Genomic DNA, 25,168 nt, shown 5'->3' with positions numbered 1-25,168 from the left:
GCTAGCCTTGAGGTGAAGAGCTCAGGGACAGCACCCAGGCCCAGAGTTCAAACCCCACAACTGACAAAATAATAATAATAATAATAATACATTTAAATAAAAAAGTATAAATGTCATTCTGTAGGTATCTAAATAAAGTGATGTGAGAGTGTGATGAGGATAACATTTTAAAACTGCTCTGGCAGGAAACCATAGCACAGTCTGTAAAAGAGTCCCAAATGCAGTAGAGAGGAATTCAAAGGCTACTCTGACAACTCAGATAGGAGGGGGCAAAGGAAAATGAAGTATCTCATAGATTGAGGTTGATTCAGACTAGGTGCCAGCAAACTATAAAGAGCAGACAATAAAGTTTTTAGTCCTTGTGGGCAATATGGTCTATGATGGTAGCATGAAAGTAGTTGACACATCAACTATCCACGTATGCTTGTGTTCCAATAAAACTCTATTTACAAAGCCAGGTGGTGGGCCACGTTGACTGATTTTGCCAACTGCTGATGTAGATAAGCCTTAAAGGCTGTCCATCCTCAAGAATCTGTCCAATAACAGAGGTCAAAAAGAAAAACTAAGGCCCGGTGCTGGTGGTTCACGCTTGTAATCCTAGTTACTCGGGAAACTGAGATCTGAGGATCATGGTTCTGAGCCAAGCCAGGCAGGAAAGTCGGTGAGATTCTTATTTCCAATAAACCACCAGGAAACCGGAAGTGGTGCTGTGACTCAAGTGTTAGAGCGCTAGCGTTGAGCTGAATTGCTGAGGGACAGCACCCAGGCCCAGAGTTCAAGCCCCACCACCGACAGAAAAAAATAAAACTATAGCAGTAACAAAGATTGAGTCCTGTGATCTAGAAAGCTGAATATGGGCCAAGTCAAACTTGACCTCCAGGCTTCAAGTCAGAAAAAAATGGCTTTGAATGGAGAAGGTAGCAAAGAAAGCCAGTCTTAGAAGATAATGAAGTCAGTTTCAGATATGTTGATTCCCTAAACACCGAGGCTGGCCATGGAGTTACCAAGTTAGAAACACTGGAATCCGAGGAATTTCACTGTGATGAGTGAAATCTCCAGAGTCAGAGCGCTGACATCTCTGGCCACCTTCTTCCCAGCCCATCACCTATATGGGTCTATAGTCAATGTGTGAGACTGCATATTCTAGCACGTATGGAGGTTGCCCCCCTGGTGGCAGGCCCCTGTCCTTACCTGGTAGAGGAATCTTTGGCTGAAGTGCTGCATTGCTCCCTGGAGCTGATTCCGCTGTGACTGCCATTGCTCATAGTTCCGCACATATTCAGCTGTCGGGCGCTGCCAGGTGGTAGTCCGAGTATTGTGATCCACATAGTAAAACCTCCCTCGAGGATCTGTGCGTTTTTCCCAGCTAGAAATATTAAGCTCAGAATGAATATAGTGACCAACTACTTCCATCCACAAACTCTAGACAAATCTCAGATGACCCCTTAGAAAGGGCTGAGGGAGGGTGAAGTGTGGCTCAGGAACAGGGATGTTCTGTAAGGCAAGGTCAGGGCACAGAGGCTTATGGGACTAGGTCGTTATGACAGGCCTCTGTAGTTTCCAGTTTGGGGTTTTGTAGAAGCTGAATTTGTTCCCAAACTGAGCTGAATGCTTAACTGGGCTAGGAGTAAGCATGCAATCTTTACTGGGAAAATCAAAGTGGATTTCAGAACTTTTGCTAGGTATTCTGCAAACAAACAAACAAACATCCAGAAAACATAAGTCTCTCATCTTTTCTGCATAGTGTCCTGCATCCTATGCTTTCTTCTTCCTCAGATGTGTTCCCAAACTTGACTCTACTCTGAGGAGGTTCTCAGAGGCAGCAGTAATGTTGTTGATGTGTATGGTGGTGGTACACAGGTGGCAGTGTGTATGTGTATACATGCTCAAGCATGCACATGTGGCAGAGGAACAGGAGCGATGGGAATCTAACAGCTCCCTTCACAAACTTTCAACTGGTCTAGTTTTAATCTTATCTCACACCCTCTTTGGGTTCTCCAATCACTGAGCCTTTCTAGGGCTCCATGGAGGCAGCTTGGAACCATGTCCTGCTGGATGCCTGATCCTGCAGGCTTGGGTTTCAGCGTTCTCAGCTCTGCCACTTATGATCAGAAACTAAACTTGAATTAATATCTCTCCTATATGTTGTTTGTCCGCCTCCATTCCTTTATTTTTGAGGGATTATGCTTTATTGTCATTTTAGTAGATTTTCTAGAAGAATGGAAATAAATACATATTCAATCTACATTTCAACTAGAAGTCCTCTGCCACAGTTAATTTCAGCTTCAAAATCTATCTCTCCTTTCCTGTCCTCTCTTCTTCTCTCTTCTCTTCCCCTCTTCTTTTCTTCCCTCTTTCTCCACCCAGCCTTACAGTACTGAGGTATGAATTTACTTAAGCTCAATCATTTAAACTACATCACCAGCCCAGTAACAATTATGCTTCCATGTCCATTTTTTGTTTTGTTTTGTTTTTGTTTTCACAGTGCTGAGGACTGAATTTAGAGCCTTAAGCATGTTAAGCATGTGCTCTGCTGTTGAAGGACATCCTCAGCTTTCAGGAGAGATCTTATACACTGATAATATTTAAAAACAGCAGTGCTTGGAGGCCTAGTCAGGCTTTTCACGGTACAGAATACATCACTGAACTAGGAGCCTTGCTGCACACACCTTGAGTACCTTGGATTTACACTAATGTTCCATTCCAGTAAAGCTGTTCCATGCATCATTTTTCACATTCCATGTGCATGCTGGTGCCTCCACAGTCTTCCCAGCCTGGACTGTCTTCCTGTTCTTATGTTAAGTCTAACTCTTTCTATAAGAGTTTGCTCCACCCTCCTTTGGAAGGCTTCCCAAGCCCTAATGCTCTATAATCATCCTTCCTTCCACCTACTTCTGCTCTGAGCACTGCTTGAGAGTGACTAAAAAACAAATGATTGCATTCATTGTAGCTAACAGCTCCAAAGTTTTGTGCTCCTAGATAAATGCCAGGGCTGCACACATGTTCCCATGGATTTTTTTTTTTTTTTGGGTCTGGTCGTGGGGTCTGAACTCTGGGCCTGGGCGCTGTCCCTCAGCTCTTCAGCTCAAGGCTAGCACTCTACTAGCACTCTACCACTTGAGCCACAGCGTCACTTCCGTCTTTTTTCTTTTTTGCTTATGTGGTGCTGAGGAATCGAACCCAGGGCCTCAGGCATGCAAGGCAAGCGCTCTACCACTGAGCCACCCTCCCAGCCCCCTCCCAAGGATTTTCTATAAGGAACTGGCCATGAGAAAGTATGAACCCTTAGGTTTCATCTTGTGCCTTGTGTCTTGGTATGTTGAGATAATGGCACCATCTGTAGTTTCAAAGTCGCTATGAGTTTACAGTTGCTGAAACAAATGTTAATTATGTGAAGACTTATTTAAAATACTATCCTCTCTATTATGCACATACTTGAAACTTTCCATTATATGAAAATTTCCACAATCAAATAGTGAACTGGCTTTTGTTTTTTGTTTTTTATTAAGAAGTCAATGTTTAACTTTGGTAACATCATTTGACTTTAGGAAACAAAGTGAACAGTAATGATGACAAATGATGAGTTCCATTCCCGGGTGGGTAAGGAAGTGAAGGGAGACTCGAGCATTCTACTGGAAATTTCTAGGGCCAGAAGGTGAGGTGGTATTTGCCTGGCACACGCTTGGTAGCTGGAAAAAGCTAAGCACAGAAGCTTGCCCAAGTGTCCCCAGTACTACCATCCTTCCCTCTGCAAACTTGGGTGGTGAAATGTTCGTATTTATGCAAGAGCCCTTCATGGCTGCCCCAGTGGGGAATGAGCAGAACGCATTCCTTTTTGACAGAGGACTTTCTGTCCCTGGCACACAGGGAATGAAACCCCTTCTCCTTAAACGTGGGCAGTTTTCCCTCCCTCGGAAGCCGCTGTCATCTCTCGGCTTTGAAGAACTCAGCTGTGTTCTCACCAAGGCCAGCTGCAAGGTGAGCACTGTGGAGCCGGGCACCGGTGGCTCACGCCTGTAATTCTAGCTGCTAAGGAAGCTGAGATCTGAGAATCATGGTTTAAAGCCAGCCCGGGCAGGAAAGTCCGTGAGACTCTTATCTCCAATAACCCACCAGAAAACTGGAAGTGGCACTGTGGCTCAAATGGTAGAGTACTAACCTTGAGCTGAAGAGCTGAGGGATAGCGCCCAGGCCTAGAGTTCAAGCCCCATGACCACCACCACCACCACCACCACCACCAACAACAACAAAAAGAGCACTGTGCCTTTCAGGGCAGGTTCTACAGTGATGTGCAAAAATGCTCTTTCTAAATCAGTCTCCCTGTGCCTGTTTTCTCCTTAGCAATTTTCTAAGTATGTCCTAAGAAATGAGAGCAGAATTCAGGTAACTGGATAGGAAAAGCAATCAAATAAATCAGAATAAATATTATCATACTTTAATACCATATGGAGCACACCCAGACCTGATTGGGGACCAAGGAGACACTAAGGCCCGGAGGCTTTTCCAGACCCTTTGCCTTCAGTCATGTCAGTTCTCAATATCATTTAATCAAGCCCAGGGACATCAGTCAGCAATAAAGGGAAAAACAGAGAGTGATGGTGAGAATGATGGAGAAGCCCTGGGAGTCTCTGGTTGCCAGTTCTAAAGTCTCAAGGCTTTACGTGTGTCCTTACCCTGGAGGGAGAGGCCGCTCCCAGGTGGTTGTCTTTGTATTGTGATCAACATAATAGACACGCCCATTGGGTAGCTCTCGCTGCTCCCACCTGGAAGATAAAGCCAAGGATGATGAATGAGATACACAGTTCCAAGGTATAGCTTCTGTTAGAAAGGCAGTCCTTAACTACAGGTGTGAAAAATTTTCAGGAAACACCAAATATGAGGTTCAAAGTCAACCCACTGGTCACACCAGTTCCATGTTATCACTTAAGGTAGCATCCAGGTATGCTTGTGTCATTTTGTTTTGTGAGACAGGATTTTACTATGCATAAATAGCCCAGGCTAGCGTCAAACTGGCCATACTTCTGCCTCTGCCCTTCAAATGGTAAGGTTTATTGGCATGTGTCACCAGGCCTATCCATGAGTTGTTGAGGAGACTACAGTAACCACCCTTTATGTGTGTCCCTACACAGACGATTGCAATGTACCTTGTAAAGTCTAAATTTATAATGCCACACCTGTTCTTCTAACACTATATATATTTATAGCCATATTTCCTTTTAAAATAATTCACTAGAAGATGTCCTTACTTTTCATTTTTTAGTCATGCTAGGGATGGAACCCTATGTACCATGCTAGTCAAGTACTTACTACTGAGCTGAAACTCGCCAGTCCTAACAGGGATTCTTTTTTTTTAAGAGATCTGAATGGATCCAAAAACATGACATACAATTATTTACAGACTGAGGTTCAGTTTGGATGCAAGTTACTGCTACCAGGGTGCTGAGGTGAGGTGATTCATCTGTGCTAACGGAAGGATGACAATGTTAACACATGATGCAGAGACCCCATGAGCAGGAAATACAAATCAGCCTAGTGTCATCCCTGTACCCCTGCCACTCATACACAGTCTGACCACTCCACTTACCTACAGTACAGCCTACAATTAAACCTACAATATGGTAACATATATAAAGGATACAAAAACTTTATATAATACCTACCACTTTATAAAAAAAATGTTAATGATCCAGGAGCCTCTAAGTTTCGATTTCCTCTACATTTGGGTGTTGCTTAGGGGAAGACAGCACCTTTTCAGAGAAACTACTATATATTCTGTTGTGCTGAGGTGCTTGTTTTGAAAACGTCTATTTGTTTGGGCTGAGTACAGCTTTGCAGTAAATGATTTTGCTGCTTCAATTAGTTTCCCTTCCTACCCCCACCCTGCTTGAAATAAAAAATAAAAATAAGAAAATGTGAATCTGTTCCAGAAAACGATGTGAGCAAAATGTACGAAGACATGACTGTATCTGTAATAAACACTAGATGAACATAGAAAATTTCCTAAGCAAACCTGGCCATAAATACTATATAAAACCTACAGACACATACAAGCTATCTCAGTTTACCACATTATCTGCCTAACTATCTATACCTAGTCTTCTATTTCCTGTCTGATTTCAGCTAACCTTCTATGGCCTACTTGATATACACACCCATAAGTCCCACTCCTTGCAATATCTGCTCGCACAAGCAGTTTACTCCAAGACAAGAGCCCTATTGACTGTGATGTTACATCATTAAATTATTTAACATGTGGGAAATTATTGTATTGGTAAGTTCCTAGCTCTTTTGCATGTCACTGACAAATTCTGTGTATGCCTGGAACTCATTTTTCCTCCATAAGCCCTTTGGTGTTTATTATACAATTTCTGCATAGTGTGGTAACTTGTAACCCTATTTACACTATAGCAGATCTGACTGCATGCCAAAATGTATCGTAACTTCTACTATTACACCTACAGTAGGTGTAATAGTAAAGGTAAAAACAAAATAAAAACAAAAGGAGGCTCAAGTAGTATATATTTCTTAGTATGTACAAGGCCCTGGGTTCAATCCCTAGTATGGGGAGAAAAGGAGGAAAGAAGGAAGGAAAGCAAGAAGACAGGGGAGGGGGAGGGAGTTGGGAGGGGAGGGAGGAAAGGAAGGAAAAGAAAAAGGAAGGGAAAGGATATTTACTTTTTACTCCATTCACATTTGACACAAGAGGAAATTTTTGTTTTATTATATTTTGCCTAATTTTTAAATTGGAAAATAGAAGAATACTTCAAATTCCATGCATTGCTGCAAACAAAATTGAGTTAACTCCTCCTCTCTTATCATCTATGATTTCGGTGGCTCTTTTGAGCCCAGGCCCAGATGAGATCTGCCCTTCCCATCTTTGATCACAGCTGATCCTAGAAATGAAAGTCTCTCTTTCAGGGACTGTTATTGTCCAGCAAGACTCCATGTCCTTCTACAAACCCTCTCAACTGGCTTAGCTAGAAAATAGTTATTACCAGAGGAACAAGACCTTTCTTGCACAGCCTCTTTTCATATCTACATTTTTCCTTTTAAATTGGACTCCTGCTCAGATTAAATGTCCGTGTGGGTCCTCCCTGATCCCTGACCTGGTCTACCTCCCTTTCTTAAGAGAACTCTCACTCCTCCCTAACCTGCACAGCTATTCAGGAGTCACACAAATCTCTTCCCTTCATTCATGCAGCACAGTCAGTCACTTCTATTGCCAGCCACATGAGTCTCCCGCTTTTGCTGACCCACATAGATTAAGCCTCCCGACTCTCTTGGTATGGTCTCCCCTTGCCAAGAAAATGATACTGGCATTGACTTTTCATCAGCACATCCCTGTCAGGGGTTAAGTTCTGTCCCTTGCAAGCTTCTTCTTCACACAGAGATGAAAAGGCTTTTCAATCCAACTGCCCATGGGTCTCCCTCAATGCTGCATCTTGGACACGTGGGCCATATCTGCTCTGGCTGAATAGCTTTCTTTGATGCTCTCAGAAACAGTGTTCAAAGAACTGAATGGCTCCTTGGCCTTCAGTGAGTAGAGTTGACTGTGGACTGCACAGGGTATTTGTGCTGGAAAGCACTTAACAGGAGTCTCGGTTACAACTAATCTCAGGTAATTTTTCTTTTACCTAGATTACCATTACTCCTACAGGTGCCCTTTAGACGGTTATACCTTCTGCCCATACACCTTAAACTTCCCACACTCACCATCACCAAAAGGTCAAACACTAAAAGAACTGAATCCTATTAAGATGATGGCAACCATCTCTCTCCTGTATTATCTGAAAAGACTTTGTCTGGTCACTGGAACCATATTTTTTTTTGTAGGTTTCCTAAAAGATCTCTATTATCTCCCATTAAATGTGCATTCAACCATCTCAATCAATCAATGTCTTAGATTTCCCTGTGTGTAGACAGAATCACAGTTTTACACAAAGTAGTAGCAATTTTACCCAATTTTTTGGGGAGGGGTTAACGCTGGAAAAGGAATATCAGTATTAAAGAAGTTTTCCTGAAATGACCCTAACAAATTTATATCTCAAGGTTCAAGTGGTAGAGTGCCTGTCTAGCAAGCATGAGGTTCTAAGTTCATACCCCAGTACCACCAAACCAAGAAGGAACAAAGAAAAAGAAGATATACATAATAAAATGCTCAAAAATTCTCTTAGTAAGTGCGTTATTAATTTGTATTAGTCATTAGTTTGCTCAGTTCTCATTAACGCAGGCACTGGGCAGTAGTAAAGCTCTCAAGCAAAATACACTTTCTCCATTAGAAAATAAAGTCATGCCAGAACCTTTATATACCCTAGAGAAATGATATCTTGCTGGGGTTGGACAAAAGATGAACTTCAGAAGAGTATTCAAGTTTTCCTAAAACTGCTTATGCAGAAAGTTAATTCCCCACAGGCAAAACAACATAAAACTTGTGTTTTCTTTTTTTAAATAATATATATATATATATATATATATTTTTTTTTTTTTTTTTTGTCGGTCGTGGGGCTTGAACTCTGGGCCTGGGCGCTGTCCCTCAGCTCTTCAGCTCAAGGCGAGCGCTCTACCACTTGAGCTACAGCACCACTTCCGGTTTTCTGGTGGTTTATTGGAGATAGGAGTCTCAAGGTCTCTCCTGCCCAGACTGGCTTTGAACCGCGATCCTCAGATCTCAGCTTCCTGAGTAGCTAGGATTACAGGCGTGAGCCACCAGCGCCAAGCTAATAAAATATATTTTATTATGGATGCTTTACCAACAAATCCTACCCCCTACAAACTCTGGCCACTTCCGGGGTGAAACATAAGATTTATATCCTGTGAAGGGATGTTTTTAGCCTGTTTTATGAGTCAGAAACCTGTGTGCAGTGGCACATACCTCTTGCTCACAGCTTTCACGGCTTTAGGAGATCCTTTGTCAACTGAGTAGGAAATGTTTTAAACTGCATCCTTCCCCACAAGGGCCTTTTCTAAAATACTGAACTAGCCTTTAATAACGATCAACAACCAGTGCTTTATGCTCTCTAAGCTCAGGATATCAGAGTACCAGCTACTGAGGCTCCTGACTTAAGTCTGGTTTTCTTCTCCTTTTCCTTAAGTCATTCCATTTTCTCTGATTTGGAAAAATGCCCAAAGCTCTTCAATGGAAGTTGGAAACACTCAAAATATGTTTTCAAGACAATTCTTGGACAAGGTGTCCATGAAAACAATTTTTTTCACATTTACTTTCATATAAAAAGTTGGAAATGTAGAGTCTGAAAACAGTTAATGGGAGCCAGAAAAGGGTCTTCTCTTTCTAAAGAGCAATTTGGCAAGAAGGTCTTCTCTGTATGAATGTACTTTAGCACATCAACTTTTCCTTCTAGAATATAGCCTAAAGAAATAATTATGTGTCAGAAATTGAACTGTACGCATATATATCATATCACACTATAAATGCTGTAAGCAAACTGAAGCAATCTAAAGTTGATCAAAGAAATGACGTTACTTCCACAGCAGTTATTCATTATTTGAAAATAAAATTGTAGATGACTATTGATTTCTAATTTTTACAATACATTGAGTAGAAAAGCTATTTAGTAAATGACATATTTAAAATAACTTAAGTTGTGTGTAAATTAAATATGTATGCTTTTCTCATTAAATCTAAAATGTCACTGGTTATATGAGTATTTAAAAGGACACTGTCAACTAAACAATGGTATGCCAATGCTCATACACTGCACCATGATTTTAAAGAAGTGAAATAAGATACATAACAAATCAATAATACATGAGAGGTGTGTATATATGTAAAATTTTTAGAACTCCAGAGTAAGGAAGAATATGAAAAAATTTGGCTTTAAAATTTTAAATCGCCGAGGTTCTGCGTGCTCTATATAGTTTTTTTTTGTTTTGTTTTGTTTTTGTCGGTCGTGGGGCTTGAACTCTGGGCCTGGGCGTTGTCCCTCAGCTGTTCAACTCAAGGCGAGTGCTCTACCACTTGAGCTACAGCGCCACTTCCGACTTTAAAATTTTAAATTCCAACACAATAAAAGTCACCACAAAGTGAAAAGATAGAGACTGAGCAAAAGTATTTGTAGTGCATATCATTTAGAAGTGATTACTATCCAACAAATATTAAGAATCCTGCAATTTAAAAAGATACAAAAGGCAAATAGAAAAATGGAAAAAATAAATGAATAGATAATTCCCAAAAGAGAAATCTAAGAATCAAATAAAACATTACAAAGAGATTCAATTTCAATGGTGATGAAGGAAACTCAAAACCACACACACACACACACACACACACACACACACACAAATACCATTCACACCATTAGACTGGCCACATTGAGAAAATCTGACAATAGTGCACTAGCTAGAGAGTTTACACACACACACACTCACACACACGAGTACGAATTGGTGGGCAGACTTCAGAAAGTAATTTCTTAATTATCTACTAGAATTCAAAATCTTCATTTGTACAATGTATATATTCCAGGACAAATCTTTTTGTTTGCATTCTTTTGTTATTTTTTGAAACAGTTTCACTAGTGGCCCAGGCTGGCTTTGATTCTCCTGCCGCTGCCTCCCAAGGGCTAGGATGACAAGTGTATACCAACATACCTGGCCCAAAACAAACCTTAAAGAAATAAACAACATGGGGATAGTGGCACACACCTGTAATTCCAGAACTCAGGAGGTATAGTGCTGGAGAGTTTGAAGCCAGTCTGGGCTATAGAGCAAAACCCCGTCTCAAGAAACCATACATACACACATACATACACACTGTCTCTCACATACTATAATTCTCAGGTACTTGGGAACTAGAGGTAGGGGAGCCAAAGTCTTAAGATTAGCCTGGGCAAAAGACCCTATCTGAAAAACAAACTAAAGCTAAAAGGACTAGGAGTGTGGCTGGAGTGGGAGAGTATGAAATTCTGAGTTCAATGAAAAAATCCTTAGTACCATCAAAAATAACAACAACAACAAAAAAAAAAAATAGGCGGCACTGGTGGCTCACACCTATAATCCTAGCTACTCAGGAGGCTGAAATCTGAGGATAGCAGTTCAAAGCCAAGCTAGGCAGAAAAGTCCCTGTAAGACTCTCATCTCCAATGAACTGCTCAAAAACCAGAAGTGCAGCAGGGCACCGGTGGCTCACACCTATAATCCTAGCTACTCAGGAGGCTGAGCTCTGAGGATCCTGGTTCAAAGACAGCCCAGGCAGAAAAGTCCATGAGACTCTTATCTCCAATAAACCACCAGAAAATTGGAAGTGGCACTGTGGCTCAAGTGGTAGAGCGCTCACCTTGAGCTGAAGAGCTAAGGTACAACACCCAGGCCCAGAGTTCAAGCCCCATGATCAACAACAACAAAAAAAAAACCAGAAGTGGCACTGTGGTAGAAACACTAACCTTGAGCACAGAGGCTCGGGGTACGGTGACCAGGCCCTCTGAGCCCAAGCCCTACATCTGACACACACACAAATAAAAGACCAGGCACCAGTGGCTAACGCCTGTAATTCTAGGTAATCAGGAGATTGAGATCTAAGGATCATGGTTCAAAACCAGCCTGGGCAAGAAAGTCCATGAGACTCTTCTTTCTAATAAGCTACTCAGAAAAAGCTGGAAGTGTCATTGTGGCTCAAGTAGTAGAGTGCTAGCCATGAGCACCAAGAGGCTCAGGGACAGAGCGCAGGCCTTAAACTCAAGCCTCAGGACCAGCAAAAAAAAAAAGTAGCTATACAAGTAGCTTCGTAACACCTCATCGTGTTGTGAAGACTGCATAAAATAATCCAGGAATAAAATTTAGCCATCCTCAACACACTATAAATGTTTAGAATAATTTTTAAATGTCAATGATTAAATCTGGGTGAGTCTGTACTACATTATTGTTGTTGCTGATCTATTTCTTTTCTAATTTTATATCAATGAGATTTTATAATGAGATCAAGAAGGAAATTAAGCTGGGCACCAGTGGCTCATGCCTGTAATCCTTGCTACTCAGGAGGCTGAGATCTGAAGATCATGATTTTGAGCCAGCCCAGGAAGGAAACAGGAAATTATGTGAGACTCATCTCCAACTAACCACTCAAAAACTGGAAGTGAGCTATGGCTCAAAGTGGTAGATGCTAGCCTTGAGCAAAGAGCGCAGGGACAGCGTCCAGGCCTTGAGTTTAAGCCCCACACTAACCAAAAAAAAAAAAAAGAAAATTAAAACTGGAAGTATGGCTCAAGTAATTAATGCCAGCCTTGAACAAAAAAACCTAAACAAAACACCAGGCTCTGAGTTCAAGCCCTAGTACTAGTATAAAAAGAAAAACAAAAAAGAAGGAAATTAAAATTAAACACCCATTTGACCAATATTTATCTGTCTCCATAGAAGCCATATATTATACTGAGAGGTGGGAAGGCAAAGATGCTCACAACACTCCTGCTCTAGAGGCGCTCTCAAGAGGTATAGTGAAAATGGAAAGTTATGCATGGTTACACACACAGACACAGAGCAACGACTCGGGACATTAGACCAAAGATGTCTTTGGAAACAGCCTTCTATTCTGAGATGAGAAGGAAGCCAGATGCATACTATTCAGCATTACCTAAGCATGTAAAACCCTTTCAGGGTCAAGAGCTAAACTATATTCAGCCCTAAAACAAGCTAGGCATCAATTCTCTCAATATACTCCTTTAATCTGGAGCTATTCAAAATGTGATCCACAGCCTAAACTGTAAACAGTCCTAGGACCAGAGAAGTTGCTCAGCACTTAGAAACTTTTGTGCCTTTAACATCACCACAACATCCAAATGAATGAATTAGCAAATTCACCCCCTTGCACAGAGTGTAGAACAAAAAGCATGGTTCTGCAATACATTGAAATTTTAAAAAATACATTGAAACAAAACAGCAGTAAAAAGGGCCAATTCCTTACAAATCATCTTAGAAGTATTGTTTTAAAACTCTGGGTAAACACAGTGAGACCAAAAGAGGATACTTAAGAGAGAAACACAAAGGTGCAATGCCTAGATGCCTCTTCATATTACCATAAAATAATATATATTTCAAAACGAACTCAATATCTCTCTTTTTTTGTTTTAATTCATATCTTTTTTATATTTTTTATTTTGTGATGATTTGTCTTCTTTCCCTTATGTATAATATATTCAAGTGTGTATCTTTAGGAGGGTTAGGGAGAGGGTACTGAGGGAAAAGAGTAGAAAAAGTGCAACAGCGAAGCTCACTTATTGGTGAAAGTGAATTATACAATTCATGGGTAGAGACAGGAAAGAGGGACTGGGAGAGTGAGAGAACAGAAGACACTGTACAGAAGGAAATATACTCAGTACCTGGCTCAGGTAAACATAATCCTTCTGTGTATCACCTCTACAGTAACAATAAAGTATATTAATTAATTTTAAAAAACAAAAAGGGTAAGGTTCTGGGGACAGTGCTGAACTTGAGTTTGGAATGGAACTCAATGATAGAGGTTTGTTCAGAGCTTAGCAGACACACTTCAAATTCTAATGTCTTTTCCAGTGTTTCTACAAACAAAACACCAAAGAACTGTCACAAGGCTGTCATCTTTGATAGGGTCTCAAAGACCATCTAGCGAAAGTGCCTCTTGGGTCTTGGCGGGGCAGGGCAGATAGTAAATCCAAAAGATCTAGAAAACACCCCTCCTCAATTAATTCTACTGTGAGGCAGGAAACAGGGCAGCCAATGACTGCAGGAGAAAAAGCATGGTGTGAAACTGCAGGGTTGAGGTAAAGCCAGCAGTCCAAACACAACGCCCTCCCTTATGTAAGAAACCACAGTCGTGTGCTGGCTGCCAGGGGGAAATAATGTGCCTCTGTGTAGGAGGGACTCAGAGAGCTGCAGAGACCAGGGTGCGCTTGGGGTTGTCGAAGCCACGTACACATGGTCTGTCAATAAGCATTCAGTCCCCAAAGTGGGCTCAGAGTTGACAAAAACCAGACAGCTGACTAACGCAGACTCACTTCCCATTACCCCCTGCTTAGACCCTATCTCACATATCTCTTCAAAGCCCTGCAGCCTGGGAGCTTCACACCCTGGCAAGGGCTTCTTTTGTCCTGCTCAAGTTAAAAGCTCCAGAAAAGTTTCAAGAAAGGGAAAGAGGAAAATAATTGAGTATTGTATTTGGACTTGCCTAGTTCAGGCCTTCAGGGCTTACATACATACAGAGATGTGTGACTTCTTTACCGCTAGTCTCCTGGACTGGTAATTTTAGAAGGGTGCCCGGCAACCTGCAAAATAGACCCTTGAATCCCCAAGAAAACCCTGATCCCGTTGTTCACTGAGGAAGACTGGGGAGTTGAGAAGATTAAGTTTGAAACAGTTGGCTGGAGGCCTTAGCAAACAATAGAGTTTGTCTAAGAAACTTCTCCTTAAAGAGGAGCCATGCTCCAGTGATATATTTGAACCCCAAACCAGGAAACCCAGTTAACAGTTGTGTTCAACTCGACTTCCTTGCTGGTGGGAAGAAAATGTAATATTCTTGTCAGAGTTGCTCTTCCTTTGAAGCATTCAAGAAGCAGAATACATTTATCCAGGTAAAGGAAACATTTTTTAAGGTAGTATTTAAATGTATTAATTTATTATTTACAAGTAAGTCTTGGCAGCCTACTTGTGCCATCCAATTTGTTCTACCTTCTTCTATCTATCTTCCTGGCTATCTATAGACCAGTAGGGTGAGGATCACAGTGTGACAAGAGCCACACACATACATGCAAGGGTCAGAGAAGGATTCCCAGAGGTATTACCAATGGAGCTGAGAGTTGAAGACATTTAGAAATTAACAGACAAAATGTTAAGGACACTCTCAGGAAGAAGGTCCTGCATCGGGGAGGGTCCTCAGCCTGGAGAAAGGGTAGAATGCAATGGTCGAACCAAAGGGAAGCAAGGAGAAAGCTGTTCAGACTTGCTCAAGGATTTGGGAATTTATCCCTAATAATAATAATAGGATAGCTCATGCCTATAATCCTAGCTACTCAGGGGCTGAGATCTAAGGATCGTGGTTCCAAGCCAGCCCAGGCAGGAAAGTGCGTGAGACTCTTATCTCCAATAAACCACCAGAAAACCAGAAAGTGGCGCTGTGGCTCAAGTGGTAGGGTGCTAGCCTTGAGCTAAAGAGCTGAGGGACAACACCTAGGCCCAGAGTTCAAGCTCCATGACCAACAAAAATAATAATAATGATAAAAATAATAGGAAGCTCCCACACACAGTACTTCAAGTGGTGAAAGGTCATACATACTCAGAATTTTAATTTAAAAGATTTAAAAAAATGGACAAGGAGCCGGGCGCTGGTGGCTCACGCCTGTAATCCTAGCTACTCAGGAGGCTGAGATCTGAGGATCGCGGTTCAAAGCCAGCCCGGGCAGGAGAGACTGTGAGACTCCTATCTCCAATAAACTACCAGAAAACCGGAAGTGGCGCTGTAGCTCAAGTGGTAGAGCGCTCGCCTTGAGCTGAAGAGCTGAGGGACAGCGCCCAGGCCCAGAGTTCAAGCCCCACGACCGACAAAAAAAAAAAATGGACAAGGGTAAGAACAGGTCATATGAGTGACAGAGAATGGTACCTTAGTCTGGGATGGTACCTTAGTCTGGGATATGGCTAAAGCGTGTAGTCAAAGGGCAAGATTTGACAGTTCTTTTAGAGATAGAATCATTCATTCACTTAACCATTTCCTAGAGTCCTGTGATATGCCAGGCACTGTACTAAATGCTAGACATGTGGTGGTAATAGGAAATACATAATTCCTGCCTAGCAGCACTAATAGTATTGGAGAACAGGCAGCCACTCAGCAAAGCATTTAAATTGCACTTGGAATAAATGCTAAGAAGAATGGAGAACTAAAAGCATAATCCAGAGGACTAGAGGTGGGGCTGGATAACTGGACAGATGTCAGAAAGAAATAAAAGATGAATAACCTGATAGTTGGCTGGGCAGATGGTGGCACTATATTTGGGAGGGAAATCAGATTCTAGACAGGATGAGGTTAATAGGATGACGGGTTTTGATTTAGACATGAAACAATAGGCCAAAGATACAGAAAGAAGAAATAGCATGAGATTCCCTTTGGCATCTCACCCAAGGGAAGGGGTGAACCAACCAGAAGGACCAAAGGAGAATCCAGTGGTAGACCATTTTGAGCACAAGATCATTTCTTGTTCTGCATTTGTAATACCAGCCCTGGACTTGATATATCTTAAAAAGTATGAATATCTTGTTTGAAAAGAATTGGATGGGCTGGAAATGTGACTTAGTGTTAGAGTGCTTGCCTAGCATGCATAAAGCCCTGGGTTCCATTCCTCAGTACCATATAAACAAAAGGCCGGAAGTGGCGCTGTTGCTCAAGTGGTGGAGCGCTAGCCTTGAACACAGAGAAGCTCAGAGACAGAGCCCAGGCCCCGAGTTCAAACCCCAGGACCAGAAAAAAATAAGAATTGGAACTTGTAAAATCAACAGACTGTCACCAGAGTACCAGTAAATAATGTAGGTGCTGCATTTATACACACACACACACACACACACACACACACACCACACACACATACTCACAAAAGACAAAGACTAGGTATTAAGTCTCATTTCCTATGGGCAGCCCTTCTATTGGGCTATCACCAATACCCTCTGTGCTATTTGAATTAACATAACAGATTTCATTCCCTCATTAGTCTCTGATTCCTGAAGCCAAAATGCCATAGATAAATTAATAATCCACTTGTCTGGGTCTTCAAATTTATACACAAATTTAGAGTGCGATGGGCAGGGATGGCAGGTCTATGAATCCAAAGGTCACTGTGGAAACCTTGTCCTTTCTTGCTTTGAACACAGACAAGACATAGGAAAGCCTGTTGTCTCACTATTGTACACTCAGCAGGGCTGGTGGTCATCCCTAGTTAGAAAACAGGTTATGTAAACCCTGAGACAGTCCTCAAAGACTGAGCACGCCTAGTTGTCATACAGATGGGCACCTAATAGCCTTTGTAAGCTAGGAAATTGTGACTTCCATACCCTTCTCAGGACCATCATACATATTAAAGCAGGTAACAGCTACCCCAGACCCACACACAGGCCTTGTCACCTCCTAAATGTTCCAAGGGAAAAGAGCTGTTCAGACTCTTCCTCAGAAAAGTGTTTCAGCCTCTGGCCAGATGAGGGAGGGGAATGAGCCTCTCTGGGCTGCTCAAGTCGCCAGACTGAGAATAAAGAGCGTTTACAGAGTCTGGAGTTTTCCAGCTGCCTGGAAACAGGAAGTGCCCAGTCCAGGAGAACAGTAACCTTCACACACGCCCTACATAAAGACATGTTGAGCCATTAGCCCTAATTGCCTGTGACTGACACAGGACTGAGGCCGGCCTTCCAGGCATTTGCTCAGTGGAAAGAAAACAAACAGCTCACTGGGGACACAGGCAGCCATTTTCTCTGTTTTCTGCCAAAATGGTTCTGCTCTCTTCCCCCCAAATTATAGCATACAGATTTGAAATTACACACCGAAGGTCTTTTGAGTATTCTGCACCACACATAAAAGAGAAAAGCAATCTCTGAAGGGAGTAGTTAGACATATGCAATTGGTTAATAATCTTTTCACAAAATCAAAAACTTGACTACCCCTCTATCCCCCCAAAAACTAAACTTTAAGAGCTGCCTTTCAACATTTTCAATTGTCTCAGGGTCAAAGCATTAAGTATTTGAAATACTTTTTATTTGATCAACATACTTTATTAAGAGACTGGAGTTAATAGTGTACCCAAGTATACATGGCCAAAAATCACATATGCCTTCAGGTTTAGGATTTTTAATGGCTAGCTTTCAGAAATGGCTTTAAGAACAATAAAGCACATTGTATGTCAAGCAAGAGTTTTTAGATTCTTCCTTTCTCTCCTTCATGAACTATACAGAAAGGCTCAGAGGACATCCACAATCACCAAACCAACTTCAGCTAGATTATCAGGGCCTGTTACACTCTGGGCATCAGTTTCTTCCCTACCATCTTGATAACCAAGGTAAAACTGGACTGGTCCTGACCATGATCAGTAGTTGCTAAGAGTTCGTTTCCCAGTTTCAGTGAATGAGGAACCTACTACAGCCCCAGATCCTGAAGAACCTTCTGTTGTTCTCTTCCTTTATGGAAGAGAATGCTTGTCTCTTTCACAATCACTTTGTTCAGCAAGTGCTTCACATACACCACCTTCTTGGAAGTTTCTAAGCTTCCTAGAAAGATGTGTAAGCTCATTATCTCTACCTTACCAAAATGGCAGATGCTGCCCAGGATCACACAGGAGGGATGAAAGGGCAGATTCAACCCCAGGTCTATTTGATTTACAAGTCCTGGTTCTTCATCTCTGCCCTCTATACATTCAAACTTGAACTTCCCTTTGGCTCACTGGGATCATCTTCTCATTAAAGGTCTAACCACTAGCTTTAATTCCAAACTAAAAGGATGGGGGAAAAATGAACACTAGGAGCTATGGTATCATCAACTCCAGCTATAGAAATAGCACACAGTAATATTAATTAACCACCAACAATCCAAGGCCCCATAGGTGAAGATAAAATTCCAGAGAGAAAACTCTTTCTACATGGGATCAAGGGAAACACCCTCCCAAGATCCAAAAAGGCAAAATGAGTTCCTTGTTCCACAGAAGCCACTCTGAATCAAGCTGTTCAAGTCTCGGCATAAGGTAGCATTGATTCTGTCCAGATGATTTAGATTCCTTTTCAGATTTATGTAGAACAAGCAGTTCTTCCACACCTCCCTCCCCTTCTATACATGGAGGTCTCCCTAGAGACTACCGGCTACTAGTAGGTAATAAATAACCACGCTGTTTCTGACATGGTGAAGGAGGCTCAGTCTTTGAGGAGGAAAGCACTGCGGTGGGACCACAGGCTACTCACCCAGCAGGCAGGGCATCCGGGGCCTGGGCAGCAGGCAGCTGCTGTGTCCCTGAAGTACTGGGCTCTTCTCCCCCAGCCGGTGTGGCAGGAGCAGGGAGAGATGTTGTGTTGGGGGTTGGGGTCGCACTCAAGGCTGTGACAGGCGGGGACGTGACACCAACAACAGAAGGTTCTTCAGGATCCGGGGCTGTAGTAGGTTCCTCATTCACTGAAAATGCACAAACCATACTTTAAAGATCGTCTTAGGAATAAGAATGTGTGCTTACTTTGACTAAGCTTTCTACTAAATGGGCATCTGCAGTTTCCACTAAATGTAGCACCTGCAGTTGCTGGGTGACCACAAGAAGTTTTATAAAATGTTTTAGAGTTATAGTAATCAGGAACCTGAAATAAATATATCAAATACTATCTCTCCATATAACTTTACTAGCCTTTTCTAATATATTGTGGTTATACTGACTATAATAAAAGAAGGCACCAATAGCTTATATCTATAATCCTGGCTACTCAGGAGGCTAAGACCTGGAGGACAAAAGTTTGAAGTCAACCCAGGAGGAAAAGTCTGAGATTCCATCTCCAATTAACCAGCAAGAGCTAGGCTGAAGATGTGTCTCAAGGGGAAGAACATCACCTATGAGCAAGAAAGCCAAGCAGGAGCACAAGGCCTTTGGCTCTAAGCTCTCATACTGGGAGAAGGAGGGGAAAGAAGAAAAGATGAAGATAAAAGGGAACCACATTGGTAAATGAACCCAAATTCACAGGGTCACATTCTTGTTTTTTGTACAGTTGTCATTTGTCTGCTAGACAAACACACATTCTTTAAAAAAAAAAAAAACTCCACACATGAAAAGGCAAAAAACAAACAAACAAACAAACAATACTTCCAGTAATGTGCTTACTTTTCTTTAAGATCTATGCTTAAAGACAGAATCTAGGATTAACATTCTAAATAAAAGGGGTATCAAATGCTAAAGACAAAGAAGTAAGCTACTTCCTGTGTTTCCTTATTTTGCTATTTTCTCCATAGCTCTGACTATTGTGTATGTCCACAAGGACCCCAGAGCATTGCAACATCCTTACCTTTAAAAAAAATTATCAAATGATGTTTTAAAAAAATTGGCATTTTAGAAAAATGGATGAGTCATATGCAGAGAAATTTTTACATGTGCTTGCATAAGTGTACATTTCTATTAAACTTGCATTAGAAAACATCCTAATCATTATTTAGCCTCACCTCTCCAACTCAGAAACTTGTTTTATAGTTTCAAATGGCTATCTAGATTTTTCCTGGAACATTTCTTCTGACAGGAGCCCACTATGGAACCTAAGCAGGGTTGAGCAGATACATCTGCAAAAAACTTTCTTCTTTTCTTAATCAGAATTCCATTAGCTAGTCTGAGTCTTGAACCTCAAACACAATTCAGAGTAAGCATCTGGTATATTTCATGCTTTGCATTAGTCTTCTCTAATAAGAAATCTATTTCTTCAGTGGTTATCATTTGGCAGCCCTCTTGCAGCTGTCTTCTGTCACTCCCCTAAATAATATGAGGAACTGAACATAATAAATTAGATGCCACCAGACCAGCAGAGTCAGATTGCTAACCTAAATGATTAGTTAATATTTACAGAGCATGGGTCTATGTGCTAAGCCAAGGTGCAAAACACTTTTAAGTTGTTTCCTTTAAACCTCATACACAATCCCACAATTTAGGTACCATTGATGGCTCACACTTTACACTGGAAAAACTATCAGAGGCTAAGTAACCTGCCAGGGGCATGTTGCATCTAATTTGCGTGCACCAAGATGGAAAGTACCCATTCTTCACTCATTCATTCAGATTCTCTGCACACTGTTTATTGTGATCCAAGATTTTGATAATTCTGATCAACCACTGGATACAAACTGGCTTAACATGAGAGTGTTGGTGAACTGAAACTACAAGCCTTCACAGGATGTGATAGCAAGTTTAATCTTCACAAGTAGGGAAAAAAAAAGGATGCAAGGGATGCCTCTGGTTGATTCATTCAACTTTTCCCCAGTATAGAAACTATCTGGCACATGTGTAAAATTACTTGCTTAAAAAATGCCTAAATCTTATGCAGTTCATGTTTCCCATAACATAAATGCAAGACTTTATATTTGTATTCCTTAGTCTATCACAGTCAAGCTAGTAACACATAACAGATGGCAATTCCTTTTGTGTTAATCTATAAATTCAACTCAGTTCCATTTTTTTAATCCTATCATTGCATTCTCCAGAGCTAGGTACGTTCATTCTAAAATTTATAAGGAGAACTAAGTCCAGAGTACTCATTCCTTGTGAAGAATCACAGCACTTGTGATTTCAGCTTTACAGCCCACAGCCCCAGGGACATCCATTGGTACTTAGCTCAAATGTGGCTTCACCTCTTTTTCTTAAAATTATGAAGGACTAGTCTTATACTTTATTACATTGTCTACAACGTTTGGCAAAATGTCTTTGATAAAACACCTCGTCAATAAATACTCATTCAATAAACCTAATCTAGGGGGAAAAAAAGACATTTGAAGCCAGGCACAGTGACTCACACCTGTAATTCTAACTACTTTGGGAGGATAATAGTTGGTGGCCAGTACAGATTGCCTAGCTCAACAAAAAAAAAAAAAAAGTCGGACATGGTGGTGAACATATATCAGCTACAGTGAGAAGCATAAATAGGAGGATCATGGTTCAGGCTGGCTTGGGAAAAAAAAAATTAGACTCTTTCTCAAAAAATACCAGTGCAAAAAGGGCTGGGAATATGCTTCAAATGGTAGAACAGAAGGCCCCAAGTTTAAACCCCAGACCACCAAAAAATAAGGATGTGGGGGGAAGATATTTGAAATAAAATCATGTGAATTTATTTCCAAATACTATTGAATATTCTTTTATATTTTTTAGAATAAATTTTGGTATAGAAAAGTCGGATAGTGTACTTTCACCCAATATTATAATTTTATATAACCATGGCTCATCTGTTAAAATTAAAATATTAATTAGCATAGTACTATTCACTAAATTCAACATTATGTGGATTTTACTAATTTCCCACTAAGGTTCATTTTCTAAGGAAAATGAAACAATGAGGTGGCACTTAGTACTGACAGCACTCAGGATCCTTCACTGCCTTCAGTAGATATAACATACTTTTATTACATCCTTCGTCCTCCCAAGAGCCTGAGGAAGATATTATTTCCATTTCCCCCAAAACAGCACTGAAGTTTACTGAAGGGCAACTTGGAGAAATACCCCATATTCAGCAAGCAACAGAACAATGCTCAAACCCAGAACACCCTGAGGTGGAACAATGGAGAAAGAAAGAAATGAAGGTGGCTCAGGTGGTTTTCCTGGATAGGAAGAAATGCAGGGCACCAAGTGTGGATGGGGTAAGTAGGCAAAATGGCAGTTGAACAGTTTCTGGTTTCTGTAACTATGGATATTTCACAAGATTCCCTCTGAGATGGTGGTTAAATACTCGTCTTTATGAATCACATATTCATTTAAGACTAGGACACACTCTAGCTATATTTAGCCAACAAAAAGATCAGCAATTGGAAATTCTCTTTCTTAATCCTAGACACACTGCCAGCTCACTCTGCATTCCCAGACATCCAGGCGGGAGGGCATAGGCTCCTGGTGTGCACACATCTTTTTAGTCCATACCTCAGACACATGGAGGGTGATCAGCTACAACAGAGGCATTTTCCATGAAAGATAAGCTCCTAATGTGATCCACAGTAAAGCAGCCAGAATTGTTCCCCTGTGACATGCAAGCATCTGCACTTCCAATGCAGTTGCTCAGTCACAAATACACAAAAGCTACCAAAATAGAAAAAAAAAAAAATGTTTCATGAAAGCAGGGAGATTACATGGAAAAAAGAGGCACAGAAAATTACAAACTTATACCCTGGTAACTGACTGATAGAATGATTAAATTCCACTTCCAGAAAATATAGAGATTAATATAATTCTCATACTACAACATGCTTGTAAGACTTTGAAGCCTAGAATTTGTTTTGAAAGATCTATGCACTACTAAAGAGAAAACACAGTAAGATAGATCTAGCCTGCCCAGACATTATATCCTATAGCCAGGCACTGATAGCTCATGCCTGTAATCCTAGCTACTCAGTGGGCTGAGATCTGAGGATCACAGTTTGAAGCCAGCACAGGTAGGAAAGTCTATGAGACTTTTATCTCCAATTAACCACCAAAAAGTGGTAGAACACTAGCCCGGAGCAAAGAAGTCCAGGGATAGCACCCAGGCCCTCAGTTCAGGTACTAAGACCAGCACATATACAAAAGAAAAGTAAATAGAAAGATTATATAGGTAAGTGGAAGCATATATAAAAAGATAATAAAGTGAAACCACCTATTTCCATGCTGCATAATTATTTTTTTATTGTGAAAATACTGTACAGAGGGGTTACAATTACATGGACAAGATAATGAGTACATTTCTTATCAAGCATTGTAGCCTCCTCCTTTGTTTCCCCTTCCCATCCCATCCTCCCCCACCCCCCTACTCAACCCTCCCCTCCCATGTTGCATAATTATAACTATATGAAATTATAAAGACAAAAGCTATATGCCAATCTCTATGACTTATATAGCTTATTCTTTATAATAAAATTTATGAGTTACATACTCTTTCTCACTTTAAGAATGAGAAAATGGGCTGGGAAGGTGGCTCAGTGGTAGAGCGCTTGCCTTGCATGCCTGAAGCCCTGGGTTCGATTCCCCAGCACCACATAAGCAAAAAGAAAAAAGTGGCACTATGGCTCAAGTGGTAGAGCGCTAGCCTTGAGCTGAAGAGCTGAGGGACAGTGCCCAGGCCCAGAGTTCAGGCCCCACAACCAGACCCAAAAAAAAAAAAAAGAATGAGAAAATGAGCCAGGTGCTGGTGGCTCATGCCTGTAAATCCTAGCTACCTGGGAGGCTGAGATCTGAGGATCACAGTTTGAAGCCAGCCCAGGCAGAAAAGTTTCTGTGAGGCTCTTATCTTCAATTAACCACTAAAAATCGGAAATAGTGCTGTGGATCAAGTGGCAGAGTGCTAGCCTTGAGCACAAAGAGGCCTAGGGACAGCACCTAGGCCTTGAGTTCAAGCCCACAAACCAATCCCCACCCACCCCCAAAAAAGAATGAGAAATTACTGCCCAGTAAGTCACTGCTCTTATACATACTACACAAAAGAGTCAGGATTCAACCACAGCCAGTGTGACTGATGTGCATGGAAATTACATTTAAGGAGGCAGTAACAAATGTAATTTTGGGGGTAAAGTTTTCAAGAAAGAATTAGAAAGTAAATCATTCCATACAAGTCTCAATGAAGTGCTATACCATTAGTCTATTTCTCAGTTCCACCACTTTAAAACTCAGAAATATTATAGCTATATAGACAGGCTACCACTCACTTTCATTTTATTAAAAAAAAAAAAAACTTCACAGTTGTGACAACATGAAAAAAAAACCCACCTGGAACTCAATTCTGGTTTTACCCCAAATTTCTTTTGCATGCATAACTGCAGCACACAGCCAAAAGAGCTGTTAAATAAATCTTGAATGTCTGTGAAACCTCTGTTGGGAGGCATAGCTCCTTCCACCGCCATCTTGGAACTGGTTCTCACAAGGCTCACATCCTCAAACCTTCTTTTGTCCTGCATGGCCAAAGCAGAGAGCTTCTGCTTGTCCCCACCCACTCCACAGTAAACAGAACATCTTTTTGTACCTTTGGATAGACATGAAAGAGCTTCTAAAGTCCAGGCTGCCTGTGAGATAAAGGTAAACCGTTGTCATGGCAGAAAGCAGAGAAGCAGAAGCCAAGCCTTCATATTTTAGTGGGCAGGGATCCCTGAAGTACAACTACTTAGATTTTAGGAACAGTTTGGGCATTAAAATACACCACCATAAAACATTTCCCAGGCAGGCTGGGGCTTTCTGTAGACATGGCTGGCACCTGCCTCTTCTACTGGAACAGAATGTTCCTGGAGATAAGGACAAGAAGCAAAGGTACCCAAAACTAAATGTAGGGGAAATAAAAATCTGACTAAATGCTCAAAAAGATTGACTCAAAGACTGTCACCATATCAAGTGAACTTCCAGTAGTTTCAGAAAGAACAGCAGAGGTGGTTGGGGGAAACCACTATCCCAGTAATGTGGACCCTGGAAGGAAAAGAGGTTGGGATCTCAGCCATGCCATCTGGGAAACAACTGGTCCAAAATGGCCAGTTCTTTTCTCCCATTTG

At 41.3% G+C, this 25,168-nt stretch overlaps 1 protein-coding gene across 1 annotated transcript in view; it reads right to left on the bottom strand.

Moving 5' to 3' along the window:
* The window catches only part of Wwp2 (WW domain containing E3 ubiquitin protein ligase 2), a 110,632-nt gene that overhangs the window by 18,373 nt on the left and 67,091 nt on the right, over positions 1-25,168 (bottom strand). Inside the window, exons 7-9 of the mRNA XM_013012888.1 lie at positions 18,901-19,108; positions 4,674-4,763; positions 1,192-1,366 (exon numbers count right to left, since the gene is read on the bottom strand). Of these exons, the coding sequence (XP_012868342.1) occupies positions 1,192-1,366; positions 4,674-4,763; positions 18,901-19,108 (473 nt within the window). The remainder of the gene's footprint in view (positions 1-1,191; positions 1,367-4,673; positions 4,764-18,900; positions 19,109-25,168) is intronic.

Source organism: Dipodomys ordii, unplaced genomic scaffold, assembly GCF_000151885.1.
Source record: "Dipodomys ordii isolate 6190 unplaced genomic scaffold, Dord_2.0 Scaffold18, whole genome shotgun sequence".
Classification (NCBI taxonomy): Eukaryota; Metazoa; Chordata; class Mammalia; order Rodentia; family Heteromyidae; genus Dipodomys; species Dipodomys ordii.
Note: the sequence above shows the minus strand (reverse complement) of the source record. Positions and strands in the feature narration are given on the sequence as shown.